General features: G+C 35.2%; 1 protein-coding gene across 3 annotated transcripts in view; it reads left to right on the top strand.

Annotated features, from left to right (window-relative positions):
• The window catches only part of LOC148946048 (COP9 signalosome complex subunit 1-like), a 58960-nt gene that overhangs the window by 12433 nt on the left and 33688 nt on the right, over positions 1-12839 (top strand). For all 3 annotated transcript variants that reach the window (XM_089097998.1, XM_089097997.1, XM_089097999.1), the window contains exon 2: positions 11756-11834. In XM_089097998.1, the coding sequence (XP_088954124.1) occupies positions 11756-11834 (79 nt within the window). The remainder of the gene's footprint in view (positions 1-11755; positions 11835-12839) is intronic.

Here is a 12839-nt window from a genome sequence, read left to right as displayed (position 1 = left end):
AAGAACGGAGACACTCGAGAACGAGACAAGAAACGGGGAGTAAGTAAAGAGGAGGACACTCCCCCACAGTCCTCAGGGCAAGGGTTTTAATTTATGCCCTGGGGGCATATAAGAACGAAGTTGGCATAATGTATTATTTATTAATTTTTTCCTTTAGAGCAGGGCACTTCGTATCAGAAACTTCGAGTTGTCGTAGAAACTTCGTAAAGCGCTCATTCAATTGAAAATTGGAGTGGCTTGTGGCCTTTTTAATAGTCAAAAGTGATTGGAAGTGGAATATTATCACTTCCACGCCCACCTATTTCCGAAATCCGTCCGAACCAAATTCTGAGATAGCCATTTTGTTCAGTAGAGTTGATTTCCATATGGAAATTATGTTTTTGAGGACAGTCCCCCTTAGGGCAAGCCCTTAGGGAAATGGTTGTAAGTTATGCCCTGGGGGCATATAAGGTGTTTTTTCGAAGGCGTTGTTGTAGAAACTTTAAAAAAGGCTCATTCGATTGGAAATCCAAAGGGCTAGTGCCCTTTTAAATAGTCGAAACTGATTAGAGGGTAACTAACCCGCCTCTGATGCCCACCTTTCCCCCAAACACATCTAATCAAAACTTTGAGATAGCCATTTTATTCAATGTAGTTTTAAGTTCTGGAAATTAGGTCTTTGAGTATGACAACAACCCCCCCCCCACAGCCCTCAGGGCAAGGGTTCTAAGTTATGCCCTGGGGGCATATAAAGTTTTTATATAAAGCATTGTCGTAGAAAATTCAAAAAGGGCTCATTCGATTGGAAATTGGAATGAGTAGTGCCCTTTTTAACGGTTGAACGTGATTGGAAGACAATTAACATACCTTTCATGCCCACTAATTCCCCAAACACATCCAATAAATATTTTGAGATAGCCATTTTACTCCACGTAGTTAAAATTCAGGACATTATACCTTTGAGCTGGACACTCCCCCCACAGTCTTCAGGGCAAGGGTTAAAAGTTAGGCCCTGGGGTTATATAAGGTTTTTATTGATATCTTTGTTGTAGAAACTTCAAAACAGGCTCATTCTATTGGAAATTCAAAAAAGGGCTGGTGCCCTTTTTAATAGTCAAAAGTGATTTGAAAGCAACTACCCCCCCTCTCACGCTCATCTTTTCTCCAAACACATCCAATCAATCATAGGCAGCACGCTAGCGCTGCCTAAGTAAAGAACGATGTGGGCACAATGTGTTTTTTTGTTTTTTTTCTCCATACCCGGGCACTTCGTATCAAAGGAGTTGTCGTAGAAACTTCGAAAAGGGCTCATTCGATTGGAATTGGGATTGGCTAGTGCCCTTTTTAATAGTTGAAAGTGATTGGAGGGCAACTAGCCCCCCCCCCCCCCGCGCCCTGCATTCCCCAAACACATCCGATCAAAATTTTGAGATAGCCATTTTGTTCAGCATACTTGATTTCCAAATAGAAAATATCTTTCTGAGGAGGACACTCCCCCAAAACCCTAAGGGCAAGGGTTTTAAGCTATGCCCTGGGGGCATATACGGTTTTTAAAGAAGGCGTTGTCGTAGAAGCTTCAAAAAAGGCTCATTCTATTGGAAATTCAAAGGGCTAGTGCCCTTTTTAATAGTCGAAAGTGATGGGAGGGCAACTAGCCCCCCCCCCCCCCACGCCCATCATTCCCCCAAAGATATCCAATCACAATTTTGAGATAGCCGTCTTGTTCAAAATAGTTGCTCTCCAGATAGAAAATATGTTTTTAAGGAGGGCAGTCCCCCAAATCCCTCAGGTTAAGGGTTTTAATTTACGCCCTGGAGGCATATAAGGTCTTATTGAAGGCGTTGTCGCAAAAACTTCAAAAAAGGCTCATTCGATTAGAAATTCAAAGAGCTAGTGCCTTTTTTCATAGTCGAAAGTGATTGGAGGTCCCTCCTCACGCCCATGATTTCCCCAAACACATCCAATCAAAATTTTGAGATAGCCATTTTGTTCAGCCTAGTTGATTACCAGATAGAAAATATTTTTTTGAGGAGGACACTCCCCCACATCCCTCAGGGCAAGGGTTTTAAGTAATGCCTTGGGGGCATATAAGGTTATTAAAGAAGGCGTTGTCGTAGAAACTGCAAAAAAAACTCATTCGATTGGAAATTCAAAGGGCTAGTACCCTTTTTAATAGTCAAAAGTGATTGGAGGGCAATTAGGCCCCCCCCCCTCACACCCATCCTTCTCCCAAAGACATTCAATAAAAATTTTGAGATAGCCATTTTTTTTTCAGTGTAGTTGATTTCCCGATAGACAACATATTTTTGAGGAGGACACTCCCCCACAACCCTCAGTGCAAGGATTTTAAGTTATGCCTTGGGGTCATATAAGGTTTTTTTTGAAATCTTTGTTGTAGAAACTTTAAAAAGGGTTCGTTCGATTTGAAATTCGAAGGGCTAGTACCCTTTTTAATAGTCGAAAGTGATTTGAGGGCAACTAACCGCCCTAACCTAACCTAACATAAACCAGAGACGACACACACACAGACACGAAACACACATAGAGACGACACACACACAGAGACGCAAAACCCCTATGCCTTCCCAAGGCCAGAACAAAATTTGCACTTTACTGAAAAAATACAAATGAATGTGCATTGTCAGTTTGCATTGTCATATACTGATATTTAGTAATCAAAATGTTAATATCATTTGATTTATTAAAGTTATAAAATTAAAAACATTTATATTTTTTAGTAAAGTGCAAATTATGTTCTGGCCTTGGGAAGGCATAGGGGTTTTGCACCTAACTTATGTTAATTTCTGCTCGTTTTGAGTTTGACTCGGTTATTTATTGTAATTTCTGTTCGTTTTGGGTTTCATTTATTTATTGATGCTGATTTGTGGTAGTTTCACGCTTGGTAGATTATTTGATTTTATTTTTGCTCTTTTTTTGTTTAATGGAGTTCTTTACTTTTCTTTGAAAAACTTATTTTGTGGAAAAAGTTTTTTTAATTAATACAAATAAACAACAACTTTTTAAGTAACAAAACAATCAAATGTGACAAAATTGAAATGTTGAAGAGTCACTGTGTTATTGACCCAGTGACATGGTATGGGAGAGATTATCTGGATAGATGGAATGCATGGCCACTTGGTAATGGTGACCACTCAACAGGTATTATCTTATGATGCTATTCTCCAATGGTTTCAATCCAACACAACCTTACAAAAGCAACTTCAGATAAACATATACAAGATGGTGGTATGATAAACAGCATTAGCCTCAAACAACACACTCTTGTAGAGAAATGGCATTAGTTGGAATCTGGGGGGACAGACTGTCCCATCATTCCTCTCTTTTTCAGATCTTGACTTGAAGGATGCAATAGGAGGTATAGTCACTGTTTTGCCCTGTAGACTGCTCCAGTTACTTAGAATATACTCAGTAAAAAAAACAAAAACACATTTGATTCCTCCTATTTGCCTGGCCAGGTTTTTTAACTTTTCTCTAATATGATGTTTACCTATAAGATTAGTGAGTAAGATTGGCTGGTTGACTTTTTTATTTGCTGGTCAGCATCATCATGCCAGTATGGTAATATCTGAAGACAAGTATTAGGAGGTTTAGGTGCTCCAGTCTTCTATTGTGTGGTATATTTTGTAAACCTGTCATGCATTTGGTGGGTCGCATACTTTTGACCTATTTCAATTCGTCTATTTTTATGTTTGTAGGAGGAAGAGGTCAGATATTCACCAACATCCAAAAAAGGTCTAATGCTAACCTTGTAAAGTCGTAAAAAGACCATGTAGAAGCAGTTGGTGATCGTGTTTTCCAGCAGGCAAAGACTTCAGTTGGTGTTTAACACTACTTTTTGCCAGTACCCTCAAGATTTCAACTGCTCATTTAAGGATACTATTAGGTCTCTTCCTCCATTGCTGGATTGAAGTTGAGTTTCAGACTGCAACATTTTAGTTGCACATGGTATACTGGAGGTAAGGATATTACTGCCAAAAGGGAGGAGACTGTATTTATTGGCATTGAACTTAAGAAGCCCTTTTGTGGTCTTCTTCTTGACTATCTGATTGCAGGCTTTGTTTTTCAGCTGGTCTGAAAAGCTTGTATTTGTTTCCATTAAGTCTGATGTTGTTAGTGATGGCTTAGTCAGATCATCTATATAAATGAGAAAAAGGGTGGCTCCTTGGACTGTACACTGAAGGACTTCACTGATGACATCAAATGATCTGGAGAATACTTATTGCCCATTCAACTAAAATCAGTGTTGATGTCAACTTTCAATACTTTGGCTCTAAGACATCTTGTAGGCATCTTATTGAATGGTTTGGCAAGGTCAAGCCGAATCAAATCAACTGGTACTCCTTGTCCATAATGTTGGTGAGGATATTGTAAGTTTTAGGCTAGTTCATTTCCACTGACTTTCCTGGGAAGAGTCATGCTAGTCTGGCAACAATATGTTGTTAAATGGGAGATATGCCAGGATTTTAGCTTTCATAAATCTGCTTCAGGGTTTTTTCTATAGCTGATGTCAAGCTTATTGGCCAGTAATTCTCAGCTTTTTTCTTGTCACCTTTCTTGAACATTGGTGTAATGTATTGGGACAGGCTTCTATATATATATATATATATATATATATATATATATATATATATATATATATATATATATATATATATATATATATATATATATATATATATATATATATATATATATATATATATATATATATATATATATATATATATATATATATATATATATATATATATATATATATATATATATATATATATATATATATATATATATATATATATATATATATATATATATATATATATATATATATTTTTATATATATATATATATATATATATATATATATATATATATATATATATATATATATATATATATATATATTTGTGTTATATATAACACGAAGTGTTAGGGCATGGCTATGCAGCAGGCTTGTATATATTGATGCTCATTGCTGCTTGTCTTCTAACCACAGACAATGTGAACCCTTCTTGATGTCACAGTGTCAATATAGGTCCAAAACAACCACCCTGGGAAAAATACAAATTCTTCCTTATAGTTGTAACCTATTTAGATTGTTTTAGTGGTCAGAAATGTCAGTATGCCAGTTTTAAGAGAGAAAAAAAAGTGTAGCCAATTTCGAGACTGGACCCTGGCGCTCAGCATGTGATAGGCTTGTATATGTAAATTCTATTTGTAAGTAGCTCCAAATGAATCACCTTTGTTAGCTACTCTTTCGTGGTCAAAATGGAGGGATCAATGTAATTATTCCCAGGGAACCATAACAAACACATGCATAAACATATGTACTCTTCTGCCTTTTTATCAATGATTTGCCAGGTGTTGTTAGGAATTCGGCCATAAAAATGTTTGCAGATGATTTGACAATCTACAGGTCAGTCATGAGTGAACATGAGATTTCTTTACTTCAAGAGGATTTGGTTGCTCTGGGCTGGTGGTGTACTGCAAACTCTATGTTCATTAATGAAACCAAGTGCAATGCTGTGCACTATATGCATACACTCCCTCAACATCACCATTGCTTTGTTGATGGTAAATCAATTTCAAGTGTGAAATATTTTTGAGACCTTGGGATTTGCTTTGATTCAAGTCTCAAATTTGATAAACATGTATTGGATATCACCCATAAGGCAAATTACCAATTACTACGTCTAAAGCGTACATTTTTTAAGTTTAATCTTCATTCACTGATTTCACGACTTGGAATTCACTTCCATCAGAAATAGTTGCAAGTACCACAGTCCAGTCTTTCAAAAGTAGTTTAGCCGCTACAGATTTCTATACTAGGTCTTATCACAACCTGTTTTGAGAATATTTTTACTTTTGTATTGGCTGATTTGTGACCAGTATGTTTTCAGTTATTTTGTAGGCTTACTTCTTAGTATGTTTCAATTATTAATAGATATGTTTCAGTTAGTTTGGAATGCTACTCTATGTTTCAGTTATTATGTTTTCAGAGTGTATGTTTTCAGTTACTGTATGTCTATGTTATGTCATCAACATTGTCATAGACTTTTTTATAATTATTTAGTGCAACAAGCTTGCTAAGGTGCGACAAGCTTACCGTATTTTGGTATTAATAAATAAATAAACATACTTCCCTGGAAAAATAGGAAATTTTATGCTAATTTTCATTTGCTAATAGCTTTAGATGAGCAACTCTAAACTATTAAATTGTGCATGTTTAGTTTCAGTATAAATAATAGATTTTGTTGCTTCATGCATTGCCATAAAACCTTTATTTTTTCTTTTTGGTTTTTATTAACAAGGGTTACTCTTAACTTGCAGTTTGTTGCTATGAACTGTTTGATCTAAGGCTCTTTTAAATATGAAAGAGGTTACTACTTCCTCTATCAACTCCTGTTTTTTACATTCAACCATAATTTTTGTATAAAATATTTAAAAAGAGATGATAAACCCTCAAAAAGAAAACCACTTACAACAAAATTCAAATAGAGGGGGGAGGGATGTATCAGAAATATTAAAAATGGATCATGGGTCATTACTTCCATGGTTTTCATTATGAAAACGGCAATTTCCATGTACTGGAAATTTTACAGTCATATCCATGCAATCTTCTATGTTATGCAGAAAAAAATATTTCTGCACTTAGGGGGAAATATCTAATCACAACATCCACATCACTAGCTTGATCCAAAAGACTCCAGAGAATGAAGGTAAATTGATTAGGGTCTACTCTCTCCTCCCAAACTTCTCTTAAACATGACCTACTTGAGATCTTGCAAAATATTTTCTACTATCCACCTCCACCCATTCCTGTACATTGATGTTTAATGAATTGAGGAAAATACTGTGCGAGGTGAAAGAAACTTGAGAAAATTGGTCCCCAGTTATGAAAATAAAATTGAATTGGCAATAAACATCATGAGAAAACAAATTCAAATTAACCTGGAGCCCAGATCAGGCCAGAGCAGATCAGGTGGAGCTTCTTTGCCAATGCTGGAAGTCCTAGAGACAGGCAGACTTTTGAAATCGAATTTGAAAAAAATCGTTTTTTCATGGTGAACAGATGTATTTGCAGACTCTTTTAAGCCTTGCAAGGGTAGGGAAAAAGTAGATGAAAGAGGTCCAAGCACCTCCTCATTCTTTAATTTGGACTGTAAATTCAGTCTAAAGGGCTTCTTTATTTATCTATCTTATCAGGTGTTTGTGTTAACAAAAAGTACTAAAAGGGGATCTTACCACATGTTTTCTTTGCTCAATATCCCTGCTCCCTAAGACGAATACATGCAAATGTACCTGAAAGGTAGGCATATTGAAACGGTTTGTCTTAATTGTGGGAGGTATCCCTAATCTCTTTTAAAGTAATCATACCTATACAGATACCGACAGTAGATAAATACCTAGGGACCCTACTAAGGCAATCTTTCAGCGTTTCAAAATTTTCGCCTACAAAGGTGTTCTGTGGCTCGTGCAAGATAAATTGTTCCTAATACACCTATAATTACTGGGAACAATTTTGCCTCAAACAAGTCTAAAATGTTATCAAGCAAGAAATTCTAAGATTTATTTAAACGGTATTCATATTGCCTTCCAGTCTCAGAGGCTACACTGGCATGCAGTATACCATATGTCTCTAAACACATATGTAATCCATAAAAAATGAACCATTATGACTGATTATTGATTCAATTAAGCTAATGGCTATAATGGATTTTCTTATGGGGGAGAAGGTAGATAGGGCCTCAAAATTTATTTGGGGCCCATACTTTCAGACTTCGTATAAGGGGTGCTTTCGATGTTGAATATATATTCTGATAATCATTGGTAATAATCGATAATCAGGATCATCATAGTAAATCAGGATCATCAATAATCAGGACTATAGATTTAACCACTGGTCTTCTTTCATTGGGAAGATTGTATATATGGATGAATATAGGATGAAGTGTGTAGTATGAGTGCTGAGGGAGTGATAGCTCATCTGTTATTGTGAAGATGATAGTATATTTGGGAAAATTCTACTTTATTTTGAAAAGAAAACACAGTAAATGTGCTTTCTTTCTCAAAGCTTTGTTTTGTAAAACTAAAGCTTTAGGGCAAAGATTTGAATCTGTGGTAGTGGTCTCCTTTTTTTTTTAGGATAATAGGATATTTGATTAAGAACAAACAGAAATTAAGTAAAAGGAAAAAAATCAAATGAAAATAAAGAGTAACATTAAAACTTAAGACAAACAGGGATTATTCCATACATGAGGAGGACTGCCTTTTCTTAATCCCATGCTCTTTATAGTAAAGTTTCATTGCACTTCAAAAATACATCTAACTGTGTTCTAGTTGCCCCTGTGTTTGAACAGTCCTTGAAGAATAGGGACAAAATCTAAATTTTGTGCAAAACGTATGAGACTGAGGAGGGGAAGCTCCACTCATACACAGAATAATTTATGTTTTTTCAAGGTTTAATGTTGCTCTTTAAATTCATTTGAACAAAATTTGTTTTGTTTTAATTAGTAGTATAAGTGTTGAATATCGCACTGCCCTTGCAAAATAAATGGATGATATAATGTACTTACTTGTAGTGATACCAGGAAGAAAAGTCATCCATAACCACAAAATTCAAAATATGTTTTAAATTCAAAATATTTAATTTGAACTATAGATATAAAAATATTTAGATTTTGAATTTCAGAGTGGAGGGACAGTAAAAATAAATACATGTTCAAGCACAATAAACATAAAAACCAAATTTATTGTAATTACACAAAACAATAATCTATAGGCTGTCAATATTTTTTACTGACATGATTAAAAAAAATTTCCTTCTTGGTACTCAAGACCTAGTTTTATTAGCTAAATAATTTTGATACATAACCCCACCCAAGCAGGGTTTCAGGGGCTTTATTATTGTGTTGTATCTGTATATCTTTTATTTAGTACTACTAATTGATTTGAAGTATAAAGAAAAAGTGCAAACGTTAGTTTGCTAATGTTAGTTTTGATTTTTCCAGTTTGGTTTTTTGAATTTTTGAAGTAATAATCCTTCAATCTGCGTGATTTATATAACTGTGATTTGCAAAAAAGGGATTTAAAGGTTTGTTTTGCTGTATTTTCAATAAGTTTTCACAGAATTCCACAATGCAAATAAGAATTATTTCTCCGTATTTTCAAAGATAGTAGTGAAGCTTGATGTGCTATTATTAAAAAACCTGCCTCTGTTTGTATTGGTACACTTCTGACACAGAATTTGCCTCCTGGAAATTTGCAGTGTACTGAATTGCACCTGCCTTCTATTATTTTTTTCCGTTCCAAGCGTAGACATCAAAGGAACCACTATCAACCGATCTTGTGAGCTTCGGGAAGATATCTAATTTTGTGGCGACACGTCAAAGGCTGAACGCAACTGACGTATAGACCAAATGGAAGAGCTAAGACATAGAACAAATTCTGGAAAGTCTAATATCATTTTCTTCAGTGGGGACTGTTCCCAAAACATGACCCTTCTTTGCTTGTGGAAAGGTCCGAAACCAGCCCAAATACTTCTGTAATGGAAATCTAGCTGTTTGTTCCTCCCCTTTTGTAAATAGCAGTTTTTTTTTCTTTTTTAGTTATTTCTTATTTGTCTCCTAATGAACTTCTTTTATCATGTAATGGCCTCAGTTCAAGTGACTGCAGTTCTACCTGTGCAGCTTCTTTGCATGCCTATATTTCCCCTTTCCGCCTATATTTTTCAGTCTAACTTATCATCAACTGCTAGATGGTATGAGACAATTGTCCTAGGAAAGTAATACTCTGTGCATTGTCTCCACCAATATTGATTCTCTTTCTATCAAATCTCTCTAATCCCAAGTGCTTTTCAGAGGAAAATCAGTAGATATTGCTGGATTAGTCAAGATCCTGCCAAAAAACCACCACATTCCCTAATACTGAAGACCTAGGCCTATGGAAGATTTTTGGATTTAAATTTTTTACTAACCTGGAACAAACGAACTGCGGAAGAGGAGTTGGAGTGTTTGTTTGAGAAGATATCCTGGTCTATATCATAAATCATCTCTTTTTTTTCCATGTACCTTGGATTGAATCTATATGGCTTGATATTGTCTTTCCAGACAATAAAATCTGTATTGCATTAGTTTATTGTAGTTCTAGTGAACCTTGCCTTGAAGAATGCGAATTGGCTTTTATAAATATTATTGATAAAAAGGTCTCCTCAACGTCACTAATTACTCATACTAATTTAATAATCATCAGCAACTTCAACTTCCCAACAAAAAGCTTTTGATAAAATTGTTCGTGAGTTTCTTATAACAAAATTGAAGGCTGCAGCTGTAGATATTTCTGTAATACAATGGATGCACGACTTTCTATCAGATAGAACCCAAGTTGTTATGATTTTTGGTTCTTGTTCTCATTTTCCCTTATTTCCTGAACAGTTTTAAGTGGTGTAACTCAGGGCATTATTTTTGGACCGAGCATCTCCAAGTTCGATATAAATGATGCACCAATTTTTTCTATTAAACCTCCTCATTCCTTATGCAGATAATTCTAAAGTATTGCCACAGTTTATGATTTACAATCTATCGAAATTGAGCTAATTGGGCTAATAGAGCGAAATTAGGCTAATATATAGCTCCTTGGCTTCAACATTGATAAATGTCATATGCTCCATTTTGGCCATTAATCGACACCAGCAGTATTTCCTCCAAGTAAACCTTCTTTCGGCAGTTTCTAAAGAAAGACATCTCGGAGTCATTATTTATGACCAATTGAATTTCAGCGCCCATGCTAAGACTGTGTAATCACCTACCTTTCAATCCATTGGCTTGATCAACAGGACTGTCTCAATCCAGCATCTTAGTTTTTATGTATAAGACGCTGGTTCGACCGTGACTTGAGGTTAGAATTTCTTTAACGTCCCCTTAAAAAAATAAGAAAAAACTGGAAAAACTACATTGCAGAGCCACTGGGATGATTAGTAGATTGCAGCAAATGTCTTATGAAGAATGTCTACACCATTTAAACTCCCCACATTTACATATAGAAGAAAACGAAGAGCTACGATTCTTGCCCGTAAATTTATACCTAAAAACACCCGTCCCGATGCATTTGCCCACCCCTTGCATCACATGACTAGAGGTCATTAAAAGAAACTTTCAAATCAACATTGTTCCTCTTGAGAAAGAGGCCATTTCTTGAGCCAGAGGTTTGCCAAACTATGGAACCATCTTTTAGAAGACATGGTATCTGCTGAATCAACTCACTCATCTAAGTGCAAAATTGACAAGGAGTAGCTACGTCAAGACTTCCTGTTCAACTGTAAGGTAGCTGAATCCTCAACCAGGAAGTAGTCACCAACCGGACAAGAAAATCATATTTTCTGGAGTGTAACAGGGATTGAAATCCTTAACTGACTCCGAGCCTGTGATTTAAGGTAATTAGAAGCAAAAAGAGAATCCTAATATTGACGGAAAAATGTCAAATAACAATCGTCATCAAAAGATAAACCATCACACGAGTACAATATCCATATTTCTTCAGTGTATACCTATTTCATACAATCTATGGAAGGGGAATGTATCAGAATGTCTTCAAAGAAATTAGAAGAATTGCAGTTTTTCAACCCGTATGCACCTATAGGTTGGTGCATTTTTAAGATTGTTTAATAAATGTTTACTCCTCACTCAACTTTGATGTTTAAAACCTATGGCTGAACTGCAGAAGATTTTTTTCTGTTTCTTACATTATTTTTTTCTAGGGCTATGAAAGTACCATCTAAGAAAAATCTCAAACACTCAGATGTGAGGCAAACACTGTTTGATATTGGCCAGGGAATGGTGAGTTTTTTTTATAATATTAATTTCATTTTTGTTGCAATTTTTTTAATTTTGCTTAGACTGTGCTTTGAATCTGAAGTTACAATCATCTTAAAGCCACTAAGTAAGGACAAGTTGTAACGGGACCAGCTATTTCTTGAATTTACTAAGCTTCTGTTTGCTATCGAAACATAACGTGGGATGCGTCCTGGGTTTACACAGCTACAATCTTTTTGGTGATTATTGAAAAAATTTACCTCAAGTAGAAAGTTGGAGAAACATGCCAAAAAAGGACGAAAAAAAAAGTTCAAGAGGTCGTTTTGCATATTTGTGCTGCAGCTAGTTACAGTAGGTAGAAATAGAAATCCCAAAATTTTCTGAAACGTATCTGGATATAGGCTAAAGCATAGTCTCTACAATCAGACTGAGCTGCTGAATAGTCTGTATTTGAAGTAGGATAGTCCAGTTAAGCTTCCTTGACTTCCCTCATAAGGGTTTCAAATGTTAACAGTTAAAACACACCAAAATTAAAAAAAAAATCTTCTTTTTAGCTAATTTCAAGTAGGGCAGCCCTGCTCTGTCTTCTTGTCACACTTCGTTATATATCAATTCTAAGCTTCAATTGTACATCTATTCCTATTGTATGCTATTGTGTTTTTGCCTTGATCATATAGGAATAAAAAGATCGTTTCCTACACTTTATAATTTCTATGACTTTTTCGTTGTTCATTTTACCAGTATTTTTTTCAACAAATTCATTTGAAGTTCTAATCTGATTAATTGTTGTCTATTAAACCAGCTTTTGTGAATTATAAAAATAAATAAATAAAACTAACCATAAAATATATAACTGCTAGTAAAACAAATAAACACTTGCTCTTGGAAATGATCACAGCTGTACAAACCGTAAATTTACATGTTGTAATAAAATTTAGAGTTGCTTGTAAGACCAAATTGCAAAAATATTGCAGAAAAAGACAAAGAATTTACTTTGCCTTGCGTTTTTCTCCCAGTTCTTTTGACGAA

This window comes from Artemia sp. Qi Xiang Cuo, chromosome 12, assembly GCF_049724085.1.
Source record: "Artemia sp. Qi Xiang Cuo chromosome 12, ASM4972408v1, whole genome shotgun sequence".
Taxonomy (NCBI): Eukaryota; Metazoa; Arthropoda; class Branchiopoda; order Anostraca; family Artemiidae; genus Artemia; species Artemia sp. Qi Xiang Cuo.
Note: the sequence above shows the minus strand (reverse complement) of the source record. Positions and strands in the feature narration are given on the sequence as shown.